We start from the raw sequence: 21,430 nt of genomic DNA, 5'->3' as shown, positions 1-21,430 counted from the left end.
AACTCAATCTTCATGTCCTTAGGGTGGTTCCCTCATAATCCTCCCTTCAGCAGTCTGGAGAGGTGCTGCTCCCTTGAGTCACACGGCACTGGTGGACCAGAGATTCTGGTGACAGGCTGGTCTAGGTTACCAGAACAGAGGCCACTTTCTCTTAGTCATACTTTAGATTCAGTGGGAATTTTCCAAACAGCTAGGGACAGACTGGTCATTGTTGCAAGGCAGGAAAGGGGTTAGGACAGTGAGAGAATCCCTACTAAGGTCACAAGGAGGTGGAACTTAGAAAGGAGGCTGGGAAACCTCAGTCAACAATTTGGGGATTTAAGAGCCAAGAGGAGGAAGGAGTTAACACAAATGGCATTTCCCAGCCAATTGGAGCAGCTGCTTTTCTATTTTCTGGCCAGTGAATTTATCTCTGTTCTCCAAAATTGGCAAAGTTGAGGGATATGAGACTCAGTGAGCTGTGATAATGTAAAGGCTTTTCAATGTGGCTTTAGATGCCCCTGTTGCCCAGGGTGCCTGGGGAACCTACAAGGTAATGCTTGTTCACTGCATCTCCACAGGAATCAGTTTCACTCACATTCTCCAAGTCTTCGTTTCTTAGCTGTGCAGTACTGAGGTCTAGGTAAATGATGGGAAAGAAGGAACATAAAAATAGGAAAGACTTGTTGAAAGAGATTTATGATGGTTGTGTACAGAAAGGGTAGAGGAAGGCCCTGTGTCCCAAAAGGTACTTTAAAATCAGAGAAAACCTGGCCTCTAATATGACCACATCCTCATTTAAAAAGATGAGTATGGCCAGGCACAGTGGCTCACACCTGTAATCCCAGCACTTTAGGAGGCTGAAGCAGGCAGATTATGAGGTCAGGAGTTCAAGACCAGCCTGGCCAATATGGTGAAACTCAGTGTGTACAACATAGAAAAATTAGCCAGGTGTGGTGGTGCGCACCTAGAGACCCAGTTACTTGGGAGGCTGAGGCTGAAGAATCGCTTGAACCCTGGAGGCAGAGGTTGCAGTGAGCCGAGATCACTGCACTCCGGCCTAGGTGACAGAGCGAGACTCCATCTCAAAAAAAAAATGTGTGTCCCGTGTGCATGGTTGCTCATGTCTGTAATCCCGGCACTTCGGGAGGATGAGGCAGGAGGGTCGTTTGAGACCAGTCAAGGCAATACGGTGAAACCCTGTCTCTACAAAAAATAGAAAAATTAGCCAGGCACGGTGTTATAGTCCCAGCCTCTTGGGAGGAAGGATCGCTTGAACCTAGAAGGTCAAGGCTGCAGTGAGCTGTTATCGCACCACTGCACTCCAGCCTGGGCAACAGAGTAGGACTCTGTCAAAAAAGAAAAAAAAAAAAGTATGGATCCACCCAGAAGCGCAGCTGCAGAAATGGACTCAGGACTCATTGCCAATCTTGTAAATCCTGAACTACTGGACAAGTAGGAAAGTGCAGATGCAGTATCCTACTTCACAAGGCCCAACTTTAGGCTGGTTAGGTCCCGTTTGTATCTGAGTCCACATTAGCCTAGTTTCTTCTAAACAGAATCAAGCACTATACGCTGGATCCCAAGGCACTGAGGGTCCCAGTTTGTGCTGAGGGCGTCACCTCAAGTGCTAAGCAAGCTCACAGCATCTGGTTTCTCAGGAAGTGAGAGAGCTACACATCTGCTCCTGGGAAGCATTATTTGTCAAATAAGCCTCGTTTCTCAGCAACCATGGTAGCCCCAAGGGCCACAAGCGAAGGGGGGGCGGCTTGCCTTCCCTTACCCTCCCCCAAAAGAAATTTGGAAGAGACGGAGCTCTGCTGCTCCCCGCCCAGCTGCAGCAACCTCCAGCTTGGACAATAAAGCCTCTGTCCTCAGCCAGGAGATCCGCCTCTGGAGTTGGCTCTGCCCCTTCCCCTGCTCTTCCTGGTTCCCAGCACCCAAACCCTCTACTAGAGTTCTCCTGACCCAGTGGTCTCCAGCCAGGACAGCCCCACACCTTTAAATCCACGCCCTATATAATCCCCTGCACCCCAAGGATCTGAGCACACTTGGTTGCAGGCATGGGGTCACCCCAGACCGTGGAAGAGGGGGTTCCACCTTCAATGCCAAGATGGACCACCCTCTGCATAGTCAAGGTAAGAAAACCTGTGTGGAGGGAGGTCAGGGGTGTTCCTGAAATTGTTTGACCTTTATTAACACCAACCTGGCTTCCTCCATCCCTTCTTCTTCCTCCCTGAAGCTCCTGCTGCTGTGAGCTGGAAATCAGGATGCGTGGCTGGTTCTGCGAACCACTCATTTTTGTTTCACGCCCACAGAGCTACCTCCTGCATAACTTCTCATTCTCAGCCTTTCTCATCAGCCTCCTTCCTGCAGTCCCCTTCCCCTGTATCCCCATGCTGGGAGTAGGAATCCAGCCTGAGCTGGGAGTTCAGCCACCCATCTTGTGACCCTTTTCCAGTTCCTTGGAACCTCAAAAGTTCCTCCCAGGAAGGCAGCAAAACCAGCATGAGTGTGAGGTTCTAGCCCTTACCCCTCACCTCTCTGGGGTCCCATCAAATTCCTCTGAGTCCCAGTCTCTCTACTGGTAACTTTAGAGCTTAGGTAAAGGTACCCCACGGCACCCATCCCAGGGCCCACCCAGCCAAAGAGCCTAAGGAATGCTGGGAAGAGCAAGATGTTAAAAGAGCTGGTTGACAGCTCCAAAGACATGAACACATTTCATTATCTTACGTATCTCAATTACATATCTTGCCAAAATACATAGGACAACCTCCAGCCCTGCCCTTTCTCCGGGAGCCTCCAATCCCTGCCACTCTCCTCGGTATTCCCCCACCCCCACCTCTCCTGTCCCCAGTCCCCAGTGACTCCCACTGCCCTAACCTCTGAAACTGCCTACTGGACACCAACTCAACCAAGATCAGTAAGATCAACGCTCCCCAGTCCCAACCATATCCACCCGCCCAAATGCCAATCTCTGGATATCGGGGGACACATACTGTCATCATGCACTGTTTCACAGACTCTTCTTCCCTGTCAGGTGCCCCACCCCCCGGAAATGAGAACCAGACTTCCCAGCCTTTGCCAAAGACAAGATGAGCACAGAAAGGACCCAGTTGAGATGAGACAAGGAGGGAAAGGAGGTCTTAGAGCCAGTGGTACTGGCTGCTTTGAGCAGGCACTGGGCATTGAGCCCTGGGCACTAGGTTCTCAGAATCCCAACATCCTTTCCCCCGCCCCTTTTCATCATGGAAAATCCAGCGGGGAGGGTGAAGGAGGGAGAAAGTTTCAGGAAGTGCTCACTGCTAAAGGATGTAGGAGAATGCAGGAATGGCAATAGGTTCAGAGCTTCTAGGAAGATGTCCCCTACTCTGTCCCTACCTTCCCTTCCAGGGTGGCACCACTCAAACCTGCCCTAGAGCCCATTCACTCCATTACATGAAGTTCCTATCAAGTACCAGGCACTGCAAAAGCAGGGAATGAGGTTAGACCACAGAAAGAACTTCCATATCCACTTGGAAAGACTGGATTCAAGTTAAATGTAAGGAAGACCTTCTCAGAGGTCTATGGAGTAAAAATGATGGTCCAGCTCTTTCAAAACAGGGCAAGGGCTGGGCACGGTGGCTCACGTCTGTAATCCCAGCACTTTGGGAGGCCAAGGCGGGGTAATTGCTTGAGTTCAAGAGTTGGAGACCAGCCTGGGCATGGCGAAACCCCGGCTCTACAAAAACTAGTTGTGCATGATGGCGCCCGTTTGTAGTCCCAACTACTAGGGAGACTGAGGTGGGAGGATCGCTTGAGCCTTGGAGGCAGTGAGCGGAGATCGCACGTCACTGCACTCCGGCCTGGGAGACAGAGAGAGACTCTTGTCTCAATGAATGAATAAAGCAGGGCAGTGGATGGGATGGCTGAAGCTGCTTGCAGGTGGAGATGGGGGCTTGAGCCTGATGGAGAGGTCCTCAGCTGTGAATCCTTTGGGAAGAGGGAAGGGTGTCCAGCGACTTAAGCCAAAAGTAACACCAGGTGGCTTCACCTGATTCACGTGCCCGCCTGGGTAGGGGACGCTAGCACCACCAGGCCAGGCCGCGGGTGGTCCTCTCAGGTCAGGCCCAAGCCCAGACACACTCCTGTGGGGAGGGTGAGAGGCTGGCAGTCCCCTGTCCCCTGTTTCCTAGTCCCTTCTGGACCTATGCACACCGTTTCTTGTGCGTCTGTCTGGCTCGCGTGTTTCTTTTTGCCTGTGTCCCGCCGGGTCAGGCTCTCCCCGTCTCTGAGACTTTCCCGTCCCCGTGTCCTCCGCGGCCGTTTCTCTCCAATTCTCTCCCCCTCTCTTAGCCTCCTCCTGTCTCCAGTGTGTCCCCGGCGCTGCCCCGCTGGCAGTCTGTGCACCCTCTCTCCCCTCGGCTCTTTGTGAGTGAGGGTTCGCGGGAGAAGGTGGGGAGAAAAGGAAGCCGAGGGGCGGGGAGCCGGCGGAACGTGGGGATTGGAGCCGGGAGGGGGGAGGAGGAGGAGGAGGAGGAGGAGGAGGAGGAGCGGGCGGCGGCGGCGGGCGCGGGGCGCGGTGGGGGCGGTAGGGAGCGCAGCCGAGCGCGGCCGCCGGCTCCCGCCGCTGCCTCCTTCGCATCTGCTCCGCGCGGGCCCGGACGGGATGGGCTGGCCCGGGGGCTCCCCCTGCTGCTGCCCCGCCCCGCCGCGCCCCCGCCCCGCCGGGCGCCCCCCGCAGGTGAGTGGCCGCGCCGCGCTGGGCGGACGGCGGCCTCTGCGTCACGGCCGCGCTGGCAGTGCGAGGGGCGGGCGCCAGGGGGCGCCGGAGGTCGAGGGGGCGCGGGGCGCGATTCAGGGCTGGGGCTGGGGGCTCTGGCAGGCCGCGGCAAGCTGGGAGCGGCGGGAGGTCGGGGCAGTGATCAGGGGGCGGGGCGCCGCCTCGGACCTACTCGGTCGTGCCGCCACGCCTGCCAGCGCCCCGGGCGCACGGGGCCGCACGCCGAGCCACACACACAGGCCCGGGACCCGGCAGTAGCTGGCAGCGGCGCTCGGGCCCCGGCCTGGCTGGGTGCGGGCGAGCATTTTCCTTTCCTACTTCACATGTGGGACACTGAGGCCGTAAGCGGGCACAGAGGAGGCTAATTCGACTCGCCAGCCCCGTTCTGCGGCCGCCATCCTCCAGACCCCTGTGGGCGCACCCCCAGAGCCACCGCCCTCCCTCGCTCCTTCCCGGGCCTCACCCCTCCTCCGCGGCAGCCAGAGGAGGGATGAGGCCCAGCCTCCCTTCCAACCACAGCTATTTCCAGGAAGAGGGGTGTGGGTGGAGGGGTTTCTCCAAACAAACCCACGACTTCGGAGAAAGAGGGGGCCCGCCTGGGGGAGAGGTTGACAGGCTCTGAAATGTTCCAGGCGGGAGGAGGTCTAAGAGGGTCTGGTGATGCCTTCCCAACCCTCCCAGAGTGAGCTACTTCTTCCCTGCGGACTGGCTCATAGGGACGCCATCCCTGCCTCCCTTCCGAGGTGCGTGTGCCACAGGATGGGAGGACTCACAGGCACAGTGGAGCTGGACCACCCCACCCCTCACCGCACTCACTGCTTCTGCACCTCCTTGCTGGGTTTGGGTGGGGAGTGTGAGACCAGTGAAGGTCTGAGGATGCCTGGGGACCTGTTCCAGGTGAGGGGACTTTCAGCCCCTCTGGAGGCAGCAGGTGAGAGAAGCCTGCTGGAGGAATCCTAGTCAGGGCCATGTGCCATAGGAGCAGAATCAGGGACTGGACAGAAATAAACCACCCCACGGATCACCTTGTCACACTGCCCCATCTCCCCCAAGCAGGGCTGGGGGCTGGACCAGGCCAGGCCCGGTTGCCCACACTGGCCAAGGGCCTGGAATGTCCTGGGCCACAGCCAGGCTGGCAGGATAGGGGTGGGGTGCAGAGCCTGTGCTCCTCTCCAGTTACAGGCTGGGGGCCCAGGCCTGCCACACAAATGCCACCTTCTGGCCAAGGTATCCTGGGGACAGACTTCTTGGCCTGGAGAGTTTGAGCTTCAAGGGAAAGGTCTCAGGCTAGGCCCAGCCCGGTCAGGTCCTCAAAAGGGTTTCAAATGGGGATGCACAGCAGGCTTCACCCCAGAGAATGCAGGATTCTCCATCCTAGATAACTCATCCTGACAGGTATGAAGGAGCGGGAGGCAAGTTGAAGGGACCCCATGGGAGATGCCAGGGCTGCGGGAGTTGCCTGAGTACTGGGACATTCAGTAAATACCAGGCAAATGAGAGGGGCATATTTGCACATTCTTTCAAGTGACAGCTACAGCCAGTCCCAGGAGCTGCTGTCCAGGGCTTGGGGCTGAAGACTCCCAGGCCATTAACCCCTTAACTTTTAGGAAGATTATTCCCCTTTTTCCAAGGCCGCATCCACCTCCCTCCCTTGACTCCCAGGACAGGAAGTTGGCGTTGTTCCCAGGAGGGAGGCAGGAGGCCCATGGATGGGGGTGGAGTGTGTATTGGGAGGAGAGCCTCCTGTCCAGTCCTCAGGCCCTGGGACAGCTGCTGAGGAAGGAGGGCAGACCTGGGAGAGCCATGAAGGTAGTACCCAGGCTTCAGGGTTGCGGTGGGGACAGGGTGCAGCCCTTGGGTGGAGAGCCCGAGTTTCAGGGCTGGAAAGAGGGCTAGGGGCCTGCGAGGTCATGTCTGAAACAAAGCCAGGGAATGGATGAGTGGGGGGCACTGTGTCAGGAGCAGAGACCTGGGAGCTCTCAGGAGAAAGGCCTCAGATGCCTTCAGCTGCAGCAGAAGAATGGATTACTCCCCAAACCTGAGCAAAACAGTCTTGTGGCTGGAACTTGGCCTTGCAAGGTGTATTGAGAGCAAAGGCGGCGGCACCTGCTTTCCTTTTTGTACTTCATAACCAGTGAAGCTGAGGCAGGAAGCTGGCCCCCAGATCTGTTTTTACCTGACCCTCAGGATGCACTCAGGAGCCTGGGCTGGCCTGCCTATAGTAGTTCCCAGCTGCACTCCCTCCCCAGCGGAAGTCCCTCGAGAGCTTGAGAGTTCAGGCTGGAGCCTGGCTGGGACACAGTGTTCCCCACTTGTCCTTTAGCCCTGCCCTGAGACCAAAATTCTCACCCGGCCCCACCAGGGGCTGGATCTCAAGACCATGGATCCCTGCAGATCTCTGGAGAGTATAGTGTCCCAGGTGTGGGACAACTCCAGAGTTGGGGGGTGGGGGGAGTAAAAGATCATAGGCTGACACTCCCAGCAGGGTAGATCCTGGGAATCTGATCTCCTGGCCTCCCCCACATCCTCCCCCTCCACTTCCTGGAGCAGCGACCTGCCCCCTTCCCGCCTGCACTTCCCTCCACTTCCAGGGCCGGGCTTCTCCTCACACCAGCCAGACAGCCTACCCTCCGCCCAGGGGAAGCGGCTGCCTCCGCCAGGCCGCTTCCAGGAAGCCCCGGGCCAGGCCCCAACATTGTTCAGGCCCTGGGGCCAGCACCCTGGCCAGCCGAACACCATGAAGTCCAGCGGCCCCGTGGAGAGGCTGCTCAGAGCCCTGGGGAGAAGGGACAGCAGCCGGGCCACAAGCAGGGTAGGAGTGCCCACCAGCTGGGCAAAAGATGGGCAGGGGTGGAGGTGCGGGCAGTGGGGGAGGGGACCAGGAATCAGGCCAGGCCCTCTTCCCAATTTCAGCTTCCGCAGCCATCTCCCCGGCCCAGCAGCCCCTCCGGAGTGGCCAGGGCTGTAGTGTGAGTGTTTGGGTTAGAGTGGGTCCCCCTGTCTGTTTTGACTCTTCTCTCACCTTCCCTACTCTAGCTTGGGCCAACCCTGGGGGTCCTGGCCCCCCAAACCTAAGCTTCAGGTGCCTCACTGTAGGACTTCATGCACTATCCTGGAGTCCTAGAGCAGGCTAAGGGATCTTCAGGCACCTTCCCTGGCCGGCCCGGGGAAGTTTGATGGAAATGGGGTGGAAGGGTGGCGAAAGAGAGAAGAGGGAGTCCAAAGTGCTCTGGAACTGGAGGTTTGCTTTCCACTGAGAACAGCCATATATGCTGCTTATGCCAACATGCTCCTAAGTGTCCTAGTGGGTCTCACAAAGTTGGTCCAGTCCAGAAGAGTTGCAGGGACAGTCAAGAAACCATAGGTGCTGCCCACATCCTGATCACTCTCTTTCCCAACTTCCCAGCCTTGCCCCAGAAGCAGCAGCTCAGGACAACCTGAGATACTACTGTGATGGGTCCCGGGGAGGAGGACAGCAGGAGTCTGAACTCCAGTGGAGGGGAATATGGGTAAAACACAGAGGTGGCAAGGAGACAAGCTGTCCCCAGACAGAGGTTGGGAGGAGTGAACCCACAGGGGGAGGGGAAGGCACTGACATAGGCCTGGGCCATAAGGGGCATCCCAGGCTCCTGCCTCACTGCACCTCTGGGTCAGGAGGGGCTGAAAAGGGAATCTGGTCCATTCTTTTCTCATTCAATGCCTTGAATCCCAAGTGCCAGGGAGCAGGGGGTTGGGGGGAAGCTCACAGCATCTAAAGGCAGCTAAACATCTCTCCCCAGTGACAGGCCTCTATCTGTCTCTCCCTCCAGCATTATAACCCGCCTTACACAATTGCTGTCTGCTGCCTCAATGCACAATGAGTAAACATGTTGTTCTGACCGTGGGGGAGGAGGGTATGTCAGCTGCCTGCAGCGTGGGGACAGCAGGAGCTAGGGGAGCAGGACTGGCTCAGGCCACTCCTGCTGGCTCAGTCTGGTGCTGCAGGACTGATATATAACACGTATGTCTGGAACCCCCCTGCTCACTCTGCACACAGGTCTCCATGCGGGGAGGACAAGACAGGAAGAGTAAGGGAGTACCCCTACCGCACCGGGGGAAAGCCTGAGCACGTGGGCCTTCTGCAGGGGCATCACACACCAGGGCCACGTGAGGGGCCCAAGTGATCCCCTGGGGAGGATCTGACCCAGCAAAGGTGACGCAAGGGGTCAGATTCCATGCACAGTTGAGGACAGGCCCCATGGCCACCCTGCAGCAGCTGTGGTCAAGTGCGTCCTGCAAGTTTGAGAGCTTGATCTGGATGGAGGAAAGCAGTGCAGTGCTAAGGCGAGGCTCCTGCCAGTTCTGGAGATGGGGATGGGCCCACTGGGAACTAACACCTCTGTTTGTCCCTCCTCCCTCAGCCTAGGAAATCTGAGCCTCACAGCTTTCGGGAGAAGCTTTTCCGGAAGAAACCTCCAGTCTGTGCAGTATGTAAGGTGACCATCGATGGGACAGGCGTTTCGTGCAGAGGTGAGGCACTGTCCTGTGACTCTGACCCTCCACTCAGTGCCACTGTGTTGCACAACTCCAGCAGGCCAACTCACACAATCTCAAAAGTAATATGCTGCTTGATGGATTACGCACAATGGCAGCTAAGAGGCAGCTATCTCCTGCTTCAGATGGCCCTGCATCCCCATGATAGATACCCACCACAACCTGTCCTCTCTACCACCTTCCGATCCTGGCTTGTGACGGTGTCTTCCTTCCCTCTCTTCCTCCTCGCCTCCACCCCCACCACGGAACATTACCCCTGGCCTGGGCAGTGTATCCCACTGCCACACTCTTCCCTCAAACCCTAGCCCTGCTCCTCTGCCCCAGCCAGCCCAGTCCCAGGGTCTGGTTCCAGGGTCTGGGAGATGTGGGAAGGCCACAGGGTCTGGTACCAGAGTCTGGGAGATGTGGGAAGGCCATTCCTTCCACTGTCCCACAGGCCCCTGCTAACCCCTCTCCCCCTGTGCCTCCCCCAGTCTGCAAGGTGGCGACGCACAGAAAATGTGAAGCAAAGGTGGGTATCTGATTCTATCTGATAGGGGAAGAGGGGTCTGGAGTCCCTGCCTTCTCCCAAACAGGCTTCTCCAACCACACTGGCATCAACCCTCCACCTCCACTCCTCTCACCACTGGGGAACCCCTCCTGGGTGGGAGGGGGTATTGTACTGGGCCCTTTAAGAACCACCCTACTCCGCCTTCTGGAGGGCTGGCCAGCCCAGGAGGGTGGACAGCAAGACAGCGTTTGTCTTGGTGCTGTGCCCAGGCTGCAGCTGGCGAGAGAATGGGGGTGGGGAAGAAGAGGAGAATGAGGAGGAGGAAGGGTGGGGTGGGTTGTCGGGGGGAGCAGGATTTCAGAGACTGGGCAGCCGGATGGGCTGTGTCTTCCCTCTGGGGAAGGGTCCTCAAAATGCCTGGGCGGGTCTTGCCCTGGGCCCTGGAAAAACTGGGCCTTTCCAGGTATAAGCTGTAGATAGCACCCACTGTCCACTGGGGACCCGAGACAACCCTATCTCTGAGGAGGTTCCCTGGTCCTCTTCCTGCAGGGCAGAGGGAGGAGGGTCCCAGGGCCCTGGAGCTGGCTTGGGGGATCTGTGTGCCCAGGGGCGGGGTCTCCCGGTGAAAGAGGCCAGTGTCCGTCCCTGGCCATGGCCTGCCTGTGTGGCTCTATATATAACTCCTGCCCTGCAGCTGGATGAATGGGGGTCTGTGTGGGCAGGGGGCTGAGCGCCAAGAGCAACAAGTGGGGGGCCTGGGGGGTGGGGGACTGAGAGGCCATAGGGGAGGTGCCCTTAAATAGCGCAACCTCAGCTGGAGCCTGTGCCCATCCGCTGAAGGCCCCTCCACCTTCCCCCTGAAGCTGAGGGGCCGCCCCTCAAGCCCAGGAGAGCCCTTCACCAAGAGCTCAGTTCCTTACTCGGTCCCCTTCCAGGTGACTTCAGCCTGTCAGGCCTTGCCTCCCGCGGAGCTGGTGAGTGCACTCCAGGATGGGATGGGGAGGGCAAGGAAACTGGCCATGGTGTCCAGAGGTCTAGTGGCTCCAGAGAGGGCCCCCAGGAGATGACCTTGAACTGAGTACTGTGGGTACTGCTCATCCTACACGGAAGGAAAAAACAGTCCTCTTCCGATCTTGTGCCCTTGGGCCTGCTGGGGGTAGGACTCCTCTCCCCTTGCCCAATACAGCCTTCATGAGGACACTGACATTCCCTTCCACTGTCCCCAGGCCCACACTGGTCCTTGCCCCTGCCCTAACCACTCCCTTTTCCTCCCCCAACTCCCTCTAGCGGCGGAACACGGCCCCAGTCAGGCGCATAGAGCACCTGGTAAGGTGAAGGTGGAGGAGGGGGAGGAAGCACGTAGCTTTGGGAGTAAAGATCTAGATTTCCTGAAGACAAAAGTGCACGGCTTTGGAGTGGGCGGTCTAGAGTAGGGGGGCACCCAAAGAGATGTCCAAACACTCTCTGTTATCCACCAGGGATCCACCAAATCTCTGAACCACTCAAAGCAGCGCAGCACTCTGCCCAGGTAAGTGAGGGTGCTGGGGTGGTCCCATGTGACCCCTTTCCGTCGGCCCCACACCTCAGCCCAGGGCACTGTCCCCCAACAAAGCTCCCCAGGACAGTCCCCCCCACCCCCAAAACAGTATTCTCCCTCCGGACCCACCCACCCTCAGGACCCAGCAGGCCTCACCTGCTGCCCAAGAGACAGCCTTCCCATCACACTAGCCACCTCCGGGTGCCCCGCCCCTGAGTTCATGCGTAGGCTCCCCCTCCCCAGGAGCTTCAGCCTGGACCCGCTCATGGAGCGGCGCTGGGACTTAGACCTCACCTACGTGACGGAACGCATCTTGGCCGCTGCCTTCCCCGCGCGGCCGGATGAACAGCGGCACCGGGGCCACCTGCGCGAGCTGGCCCACGTGCTGCAATCCAAGCACCGCGACAAGTACCTGGTGAGGGGCGGGGCCACAGGGAGTCAGCCAATGAGAGGGCTGTGAGGTCCAGATGGGCGAGGCTACACACTGACGTCACCAGAGGAGGCGCGGCCTCGAGGGGGAGGGGCCAAAGTGGTGGGGGCGGGGCCGGGACAGAGAATCCTGGAACGCTGACGGCTTGGCTGTGACTGGCTAGACCGGCCTTAGCCACCTTCTTATTTTATTTATTTATTTACCTTTTTTTTTTTTTTTTTTTTTTACGGGGTCTCACTTTGTCGCCCAGGGTGGAGTCCAGTGGCACGATCTCACCTCACTGCAACCTCCGCCTCCCCGGTTCAAGCATTTATTCCACCTCAGCCTCAGTAGCTAGGACTTCAGGCGCACGCCACCACGCCCACCTATTTTTTTTTTTTTTTTTTTGGTATCTTTTGTAAAGACGGGGTTTTACCATGTTGGCCAGACTGGTCTTGGACTCCAGGGCTCAAGGGATCCACATCTGGCTAATTTTTGTATTTTTAGTAGCGATGAGGTTTCACCATCTTGGCCAGGCTAGTATTGAACTCCTGACCTCAGGTGATCTGCCCGCCTTGGTCTCCCAAAGTGCTGGGATTAAAGGCGTGAGCCACTGCGCCCAGGCTGCACCTTATTTTAGAGGAAGATTTTTACTTAGGATCCACCTCCACCTTCTGCCTCGTTTCCCTCAGGTGACTCTGTCTAAAGCCCTCCCCCTTTATTTCAGCTCTTCAACCTTTCAGAGAAAAGGCATGACCTGACCCGCTTAAACCCCAAGGTATGAAGGAAACGGTCTGCCCAGCCATTAAAACAAGCCATCCCCACCCCAGAAGCCCCCAGCTCCCTAGTTATTAATAGTAGCAATTGGCTTCTCCTTCACTCTTAAGCACTTTCCCACTCTCCCATGACATATTACTGGAGACACCCCAAAACGTGGTGCAGCAGGTATCAGCCCATTGTATGGATAAGGAAAGTGCTGAGGCTATCATGGACAACCAGCAGACCCCCAACCTTGCCCTGGGACACCTATGCCCTGCCCCCTTTCCACCCCACCCATCTCTCTCTGTTGGTGGCTCCCAGCCGCAGTTGCACCCCTGCACTCTCCCCAGGTTCAAGACTTTGGCTGGCCTGAGCTGCATGCTCCACCCCTGGACAAGCTATGCTCCATCTGCAAAGCCATGGAGACATGGCTCAGTGCTGACCCACAGCACGTGGTCGTGCTATACTGCAAGGTGGGGTTAGGGTTAGGGTTGGGGTTGGGGATGGGCCAACCCCACTGCAAGGTGGGCCAGGACCTCAGGTTCCCAGGTGCCCGAGTCTCCAGGGTCTGTCAGCATGGAGCCCCAGCAGACCCTCATCCCTGTCTCTCTCTCTCTCAGGGAAGCAAGGGCAAGCTTGGGGTCATCGTTTCTGCCTACATGCACTACAGCAAGATCTCTGCGGGGTGAGGCTCCCGGTGCCCGAGTAGCCCCTTCCCTAATGGCCCTTTCTCCAGCTGACCCCTTAGGAACCCCCTCCCCTGGAGCCCACCTCTTCATTGAGAGAGCTCTTTGCTGTCAACTTAGCATTTCCACCTCCCTTTGATCACTTGTCCTGCAACACAGTCTGCAGCAGATGGTCTGTAAAGTTTCCTGGGGTAGCCATAACAAAGTGCCACAAACAGGGTGGTGTAAAACAGTGGAAATGTATTGTCTCACAGTTCTGGAGGCCAGAAGCCCCAAACCAAGCCGTCAGCAGGGCCTTGCTCCCTCTGAGACTCAGGATAGAATCCCTCCTTCTCTCTTTCCAGCTTCTGGTGGTGGCCAGCAAGCCTTAGCATTCCTTGGCTTGCAGACACATCACTCTCATCTCTGCCTCCATTATCACTGTTCTCCCTGTGCGTCTCTGTCTGTGTCTCTTCCTCTCTTCTTATAAGGACACCAATCATATTGGATTGAGGGTCCACCTTCCTTCAGTATGATCTCATCTTAACTAATTATGTCTGCAGCGGCCCTATTTGCAAATAAGGTCACATTCTGAGGTACATGTCTTTTGGAGGGATATAATTCAACCGATAAGATGGTCTTATCGCCCCACTTTATAGATGAGAAAACTAAAGTTCAGGGAACAATTGCCTGAGGCCCAACAATTAGTAAAGTGACTGTATATGGTGCTTCGAGTTCTCTTTACCACCACTCTGGGCTTCCTCTAGACTTATGGGATCATATCTCTCTTCCCTCCCCTGGGGCATAGGGATGGGAGGCCAGGATGAAGACTAGTCCCTAATACCCTACCCCGGCCTTGCTGTCCTCAGGGCGGACCAGGCACTGGCTACTCTTACCATGCGGAAGTTCTGCGAGGACAAGGTGGCCACAGAACTGCAGCCCTCCCAGCGTCGGTGAGCAGTGGGTGGGGATGAGCCACAGAAGCAGCTCCCTCCATGGCTACCAAGGCCAAGACTCTCCTATTCATGCAGCACACCTTAACTGAGTGTGCCAGGTGCTGTGCCAGGTGCTGAGAGTTGAAAGTGGATAAAGCCCCTGCTCTCATGGAGCTTACAAGCTAGTAGGGTGGAAGGCCATAAACCTGGGAATAAATAGACGAGGAGCTCCGTCATAAAGAACCTGAAGGACAGTCAGGTCCTGCCATTAGAGAGTGAAGCAGAGATCTGGGGGAAGAGGTTTAGAGGCAGAGGAGCAAAAGGGATTGAGGTTAGATGCAAAGAAGAACTTTCCACCGAACTGGAAGATGGGAAGGCAGTGCTAAGGAGAAGGGCCAGCCTTCTAAGGGTGGATGGCTGAAATGATACGAGGTGACCCCCCAGAGTGAGGGGCTTATGTTCTCCTCAACACACCCTCCACCAGATACATCAGCTACTTCAGTGGGCTGCTATCCGGCTCCATCAGAATGAACAGCAGCCCTCTCTTCCTGCACTATGTGCTCATCCCCATGCTGCCAGCCTTTGAACCAGGCACAGGTGAGTCCACCTGAGATGTACTCCCTAGGGAAAGCCACCTTCCCTGCCTTTGCACTCAGCACCCCTCATGGGCCTTCTCCTCTGCCCCTCCAGGCTTCCAGCCCTTCCTGAAAATCTACCAGTCCATGCAGCTTGTCTACACATCTGGAGTCTAGTGAGTGCTCTCTTCCCAGGCCCCTGACATCTCATGGCCAGGGCACCTCTTGCTCCCTGGATTCCTGCTTCTCCAGCCTCCCCAGACACCTGGGCAGGGCTCAGTCTCTGGTCTCCTGGCTCCTCCTGAGTGTGCATAGCCGCCTCTGCACACAGGAGCCTCTGCATCTCTGCCTTCTCCTCTCTCCCCACAGTCACATTGCAGGCCCTGGTCCCCAGCAGCTTTGCATCAGCCTGGAGCCAGCCCTCCTCCTCAAAGGCGATGTCATGGTGAGAGAGTCCTGGCAACAAGGAGAGTCCTGGAGAGGGGGCAGGTGGTGGTGGTGCAGCTGCGCAGTCACCAATTCAAGACAGATTGGAGAGCGATTGGGGAGATCACCTTGAGATCGAGGCAGGGCAGAAGCTCTGACCAGGCAGTCCCCAGGGTGGAAGCACAGAAGAAGACATGAGGCCTGACCCCCAGCCTCCCGCCTTTCCCCAGGTAACATGCTATCACAAGGGTGGCCGGGGCACAGACCGGACCCTTGTGTTCCGAGTCCAGTTCCACACCTGCACCATCCACGGACCACAGCTCACTTTCCCCAAGGACCAGCTGGATGAGGCCTGGACTGGTGAGTCCGAAACAAGTGGCCTGGGGCTGGAGCCCAGGTGGCAGGTGGGCAGGTGGCAGGCAGGCAGCAGAGTGTGGTATGGGCCAGAGGCCAGCTCTTCACTGTCCACTCCCCATAGATGAGAGGTTCCCCTTCCAAGCCTCTGTGGAGTTTGTCTTCTCCTCCAGCCCCGAGAAGACCAAAGGTAAGAGCAGGGGCATGGGCTGGGGACTGAGGGCTCCCTCCCCCCTGCCCCCTAACACTCGTGTGGCCCTCCACAGGCAGCACTCCACGGAATGACCCCTCGGTCTCTGTCGACTACAACACCACTGAGCCGGCTGTGCGCTGGGACTCCTATGAGAACTTCAACCAGCACCACGAGGACAGTGTGGACAGTATGTGGGGCAGCCTGCAGGGTGGGAGGTCCAGGATTGTGGCGGGAGCCTGGGGGCCAGTGCCAGGGAGAAGCACACTCCCTCCTCCCCAGGCATAGCCTACTCCTGAGAGACACCCTTGGGAGGGGGTGGGAGGAGGAGGATGTGGGGAGGTATCTCCAGCGCCATCCCCCTTCATGAACTCTCTCTCTCCTTCCCTTTTCCCCACTTGCCCTCCCTCCCTGATCCTCTTCCCCACTCAGGCTCCCTGACCCATACCCGGGGTCCCTTGGATGGCAGTCCTTATGCCCAGGTGCAGCGGCCCCCCCGTCAGACCCCACTGGCACCCTCTCCAGAGCCTCCCCCACCCCCCATGCTCTCTGTCAGCAGCGACTCGGGCCATTCCTCCACGCTGACCACAGAGCCAGCTGCTGAGTCCCCTGGCCGGCCACCCCCTACAGCTGCTGAACAGCAGGAGCTGGATCGCCTCCTAGGAGGTTGCGGAGTGGCCAGTGGGGGCCGAGGGGCTGGGCGTGAGACGGCTATCCTAGATGATGAAGAGCAGCCCCCCATGGGCGGAGGTCCCCACCTCGGAGTGTATCCAGCCCCCAGGCCTGGCCTCAGCCGCCACTGCTCCTGCCGCCAGGGCTACCGGGAGCCCTGCGGGGTCCCCAATGGGGGCTATTACCGGCCAGAGGGAACCCTGGAGAGGAGGCGGCTGGCCTATGGAGGCTACGAGGGATCCCCCCAGGGCTACGCCGAGGCCTCGATGGAGAAGAGGCGCCTCTGCCGATCGCTGTCAGAGGGGCCATACCCCTACTCACCTGAGCTGGGAAAACCAGCCACGGGGGACTTTGGCTACCGTGCCCCAGGCTACCGGGAGGTGGTCATCCTGGAGGACCCTGCATTGCCCACCCTATACCCATGCCCAGCCTGTGAGGAAAAGCTGGCGCTTCCTACAGCAGCCTTGTATGGACTGCGGCTAGAGAGGGAGGCTGGAGAAGGGTGGGCGAGTGAGTCTGGAAAGTCCCTTCTGCACCCAGTGCGGCCTGGGCACCCGCTGCCTCTGCTCTTGCCTGCCTGTGGGCATCACCATGCCCCAATGCCTGACTACAGCTGCCTGAAGCCACCCAAGGCAGGCGAGGAAGGGCACGAGGGCTGCTCCTACGCCATGTTCCCCGAAGGCAGGTATGGGCATCCAGGGTACCCTGCCTTGGTGACATACAGCTATGGAGGAGCAGTTCCCAGTTACTGCCCAGCATATGGCCGCGTGCCTCATAGCTGTGGCTCTCCAGGAGAGGGCAGAGGGTATCCCAGCCCTGGTGCCCACTCCCCACGGGCTGGCTCCATTTCCCCGGGCAGCCCGCCCTATCCACAATCTAGGAAGCTGAGCTACGAGATCCCTACGGAGGAGGGAGGGGACAGGTACCCACTGCCTGGGCACCTGGCCTCAGCAGGACCCTTGGCATCTGCAGGTGAGGGGCACCAGAGTGTGAAGTGCCCAGGGCAGAGGAGGGTTCTGGAAGATGGTGGGGAAGACAAGGGAAAACGGTGAGAAACAACTAAGCCAGACAGAAGAGCCCCATCCTGCTCACAGCCCACCTCCCCTTCACTGCAGAGTCGCCAGAGCTGGTGTCCTGGAGGGAGGGCCCCAGTGGGCACAGCACACTGCCTCGGTCTCCCCGAGATGCCCCATGCAGTGCCTCATCAGAGTTGTCTGGTCCCTCTACGCCTCTGCACACCAGCAGCCCAGTCCAGGGCAAGGAAAGGTATGCAGAGGGGCGGGGTGCTCGGGCACTTCCTTGTCCAAGCAGTTGATAAAGGCGGGTGGGGTAGGAGCAGCCACAGCGGGGGCTCTGCTGACCATCTGCCCTTCCACCCTACAGCACCCGGCGACAGGACACTAGGTCCCCCACCTCAGCGCCCACTCAGAGACTCAGTCCTGGCGAGGTCTTGCCCCCTGTTTCCCAGGGGGGTACTGGAAAGGCCCCTGAGCTGCCATCAAGAAGTGGGCCTGAGCCTCCAGCCCCTAGCCCCTTCTCTCCGACCTCCCCTCCCAGCTCGCCCAGTGACTGGCCTCAGGAAAGGAGCTCAGGGGGCCACTCAGACAGTGCCAGTCCTCGGAGTCCTGTGCCCACCACACTGCCTGGCCTCCGCCACACCCCCTGGCAGGGCCCTCGAGGCCCCCCAGACAGCCCAGATGGGTCCCCCCTCACTCCTGTGCCTTCCCAGATGCCCTGGCTTGTGGCCAGCCCAGAGCCACCTCAGAGCTCACCCACACCTGCTTTCCCCCTGGCTGCCTCCTATGAGACCAATGGCCTTAACCAGCCCCCACTTCCTGAGAAACGCCACCTGCCTGGGCCAGGGCAACAGCCAGGACACTGGGGCCCAGAGCAGGCATCATCACCAGCCAGAGGCACTAGTCACCATGTCACCTTTGCACCTCTGCTCCCGGATAATGTCCCCCAACCCCCAGGTATAAAGGCTTTGAGGGGGTTGGGGTTACCTTGAGAGAATCCCTTCTTCCAGATGGAGCATGGATGGGGACCTGGCCACCCTGGGGTCTGAACTCACTCCCTCCCTGTCCTAGAGCCTCCTACGCAAGAGAGCCAAAGCAATGTCAAGTTTGTCCAGGATACATCCAAGTTCTGGTACAAGCCACACCTGTCCCGTGACCAAGGTGAGAAGCCAACTCCCCCAGCCCCACTACCCTTCATCCCACCCTCCAGGGCATCTGTCTTGGCTTTAAGTCCCATCCTGTTGAAGCCCTTGGCTCCTCCTGTCTCAGCTGTGTTTACTCTTGGCTGAGACTTTACCAGCAGGTGACTCTGGGCTTTGGGTCAAGGCAGTGAGACCCAACAGTGTCAAAGCCCCTGTGAACTCTAAAGCCCTGTCCCCAGACTCCTACCACTACCACAGCTGTCGGGCAAAAGAGACCCATGGAGCTTGTCAGCAGAGGAGCAGAGCTGCATGGGGCTCAGCCCACCCCTGTGAAAACTTCTCCCCAATACTCCTCACCCTACAGCCATTGCCCTGCTGAAGGACAAGGACCCTGGGGCCTTCCTGATAAGGGACAGTCATTCATTCCAAGGAGCTTATGGGCTGGCCCTCAAGGTGGCCACACCGCCCCCCAGCGCCCAGCCCTGGAAAGGTACAGAATGCCGAAACCTGAGTGGGGTGGAGAAGTATGGGGGAGGTGCCAGAGGCAAGGTAACTGTGGGGTGGTGTGCCGGTCTTGCTGCTGTGGAGGGGAGAGGGGAGAGGTGGAAAAGACCTCAGTTGCTTGGGAAAGAATCCCATTAGGGAAGAAGTTGGAACCTGGAATCCTGATGCCACAATCTTTCCCTCCCCTCCCCTCCCCTCCCCTCCCCTCAGGGGACCCCTTGGAACAGCTGGTCCGCCATTTCCTCATTGAGACTGGGCCCAAAGGGGTGAAGATCAAGGGCTGTCCCAGTGAGCCCTACTTTGGTGAGAAGCAGGAGCCTGGGGAAAGCTACACTGGGTTGGTTTAGGGCGACACCAAGGGATCTCAGGAGGATGGAAGGGAAAGCTGGGGCACCCTGGGCACCTCAGGACTTTCCCGCCTCCTCCCCCACAGGCAGCCTGTCCGCCTTGGTCTCCCAGCACTCCATCTCCCCCATCTCCCTGCCCTGCTGCCTGCGCATCCCCAGCAAAGGTGGGTGTCTGGTCATCTGTCCTCTCCACCTCTCCCCAACCCCTGCAGCCAAAGCAGAATCCAGAGGTCCTGGCTCCTCACCTACCCTTGGGGTGGCAGAGGGAGTGTTCCAGCCTGGGGAATGCTCTGCCTTCTGAGCCTCTCTGTTGGTTCTCACTGCCCTCAGATCCTCTGGAAGAGACCCCAGAGGCTCCAGTGCCCACCAACATGAGCACAGCGGCAGACCTCCTTCGTCAGGGTGCTGGTAGAGACTTCCCCTCCGCTCCCCTCCCTCTCCCTGGGCACCATTGGGGCACTGAAAGGCCTTGAGGTGGGTAGGCCCTGGCCAACCCAGGAAGGCAGGGAAGCCCCATACTGGTAGGGACGAGGAATTGGGTCCTCAGCCTAGGTTTTGAAAGTCTCATGAACAAGAGGATCATGGGTAGTGGAAGGAAGAAACTTGTTAGAATGCAGATTCTCAGGCTTTGCTGCCTTGCTTCTGACTGTAGATCTGGTAGAGTTGTGGAATCTGCCTTTTTAACAAGTCACCTATGTGACTGTAAAGCATGTGACAGCAGTAGCTGGGGAATGTGCAAGAGTTGGTGGGGGTGGCTAGGGGATGGGCACTCCCTCCCGACCCACTCCCTGCCCCTATAGCCTGCAGCGTGCTCTACCTGACCTCAGTGGAGACAGAGTCACTGACGGGCCCCCAAGCCGTGGCCCGGGCCAGCTCTGCAGCTCTGAGCTGCAGCCCCCGCCCAACACCAGCTGTTGTCCACTTCAAGGTGTCAGCCCAGGGCATTACACTGACGGACAACCAAAGGAAGTATGTGTACTCAGCCCCTGTGGAAGCCCATGCTGAAGGCCCCTGGGGGCCCCCGTTGCTGAGTGTGACCTTCCCCACCCTCCTCCTTGCAGGCTATTCTTTCGCCGCCATTATCCAGTGAACAGCATCACCTTCTCCAGCACTGACCCTCAGGACCGGAGGTGACCCTCCCTCTAAACCCTTTGCCCCAAAGCCCCCTGGTCCCACCAGGTCCCAGCCTCAGCCCCCCTTCAACAGCTGTCCCCTGGGATGTGCATCTTCACAGTTCTTCTCCTTCTGCAGATGGACCAACACAGATGGGACCACCTCCAAGTAAGCCTCCCCGCGAATTCAGCCTCTTCCCTCCAAGGGCCCAAGGCACCTCCGTCCTTCAACGCTGGCATTTGATTCATCTCACCAAGGCCAGTTACACTCCCATGTGAAAGGAATGTTAAGCCCCCTCCCCACCCTTTGTCACCCTAGGATCTTTGGTTTCGTGGCCAAGAAGCCGGGAAGTCCCTGGGAGAATGTGTGTCACCTCTTTGCAGAGCTTGACCCAGATCAGCCTGCTGGTGCCATTGTCACTTTCATCACCAAAGTTCTACTGGGCCAGAGAAAATGAAGGAAGGCCACAAGCTCAGAGCCCACATCAACACTGCACCACTCCCAGCACCCCACAGCCCTCACTTCCCCTGGCCTGGACCCAGGAGCCCCAGGAGCCCCAGGAGCCAGCACCCTCCCTTAGGAATGAGGAGTGAGCATCAGGCCTGGGACTTGTTCTCCTTCCCCACCCCCAGCCTGCTAAGTGAAGTAGATGGGCCCACAAGATGACGTTGCATGTGCACAGATGGCAGAGACGGGTGTGTGAGGGGTGAGGAGGCATTAGCAGTTGAGCCCAGAAGGAGATCAGGACAGCCCCACCTGCAGGAGAACATCAGCCTTCCAGGGGGATCAGGCCCTGCCAGTTCCACCAGGCTGCAGGCCCCAGCACGGCAGGGAGAGGGGAGAGGGGTGGGGAGCAAGTCACTGCCTCCCCCTCTAAGCAGAGATTCAGAGTAGGATCACATGAATAGGGGGAAAAAAGAGAGTCTATTTTTGTCTAATAATAAAGAATTTCTATAAACTTTAACTGAAATTGGAGTCAGCCCTTATTTACAGGAGGGTCAAACCCTCATCTCCCAGGGGAC

General features: G+C 58.2%; 1 protein-coding gene across 12 annotated transcripts; it reads left to right on the top strand.

Annotated features, from left to right (window-relative positions):
- Positions 1-1,868: 1,868 nt before the first annotated feature.
- On the top strand, positions 1,869-21,372 carry TNS2 (tensin 2). 12 transcript variants are annotated; one of them, XM_035256667.3, is made up of 30 exons: positions 7,358-7,553; positions 7,655-7,710; positions 9,142-9,250; positions 9,748-9,785; positions 10,700-10,738; positions 11,052-11,090; positions 11,243-11,292; positions 11,545-11,716; positions 12,438-12,488; positions 12,820-12,942; positions 13,090-13,154; positions 14,004-14,087; positions 14,554-14,666; positions 14,760-14,820; positions 15,014-15,089; positions 15,301-15,430; positions 15,549-15,614; positions 15,691-15,804; positions 16,047-17,258; positions 17,402-17,552; positions 17,670-18,259; positions 18,374-18,463; positions 18,809-18,934; positions 19,159-19,251; positions 19,382-19,459; positions 19,626-19,703; positions 20,096-20,264; positions 20,357-20,425; positions 20,547-20,576; positions 20,727-21,372. In XM_035256667.3, the coding sequence occupies exons 8-30, from the start codon at positions 11,567-11,569 to the stop codon at positions 20,863-20,865; spliced, it is 3,858 nt and encodes a 1,285-aa protein (XP_035112558.3). In that variant the 5' UTR covers positions 7,358-7,553; positions 7,655-7,710; positions 9,142-9,250; positions 9,748-9,785; positions 10,700-10,738; positions 11,052-11,090; positions 11,243-11,292; positions 11,545-11,566; the 3' UTR covers positions 20,866-21,372. The 12 variants fall into 12 exon arrangements, 7 of the variants coding, with proteins under 7 accessions (XP_035112556.3, XP_035112557.3, XP_054094479.2 ...); XM_035256665.3 differs by lacking the exons at positions 7,358-7,553; positions 7,655-7,710 and adding an exon at positions 1,869-2,117; XM_035256666.3 differs by lacking the exons at positions 7,358-7,553; positions 7,655-7,710 and adding an exon at positions 4,531-4,702.
- Positions 21,373-21,430: the final 58 nt, after the last annotated feature.

This window comes from Callithrix jacchus, chromosome 9, assembly GCF_049354715.1.
Source record: "Callithrix jacchus isolate 240 chromosome 9, calJac240_pri, whole genome shotgun sequence".
Lineage (NCBI taxonomy): Eukaryota > Metazoa > Chordata > Mammalia > Primates > Cebidae > Callithrix > Callithrix jacchus.
Note: the sequence above shows the minus strand (reverse complement) of the source record. Positions and strands in the feature narration are given on the sequence as shown.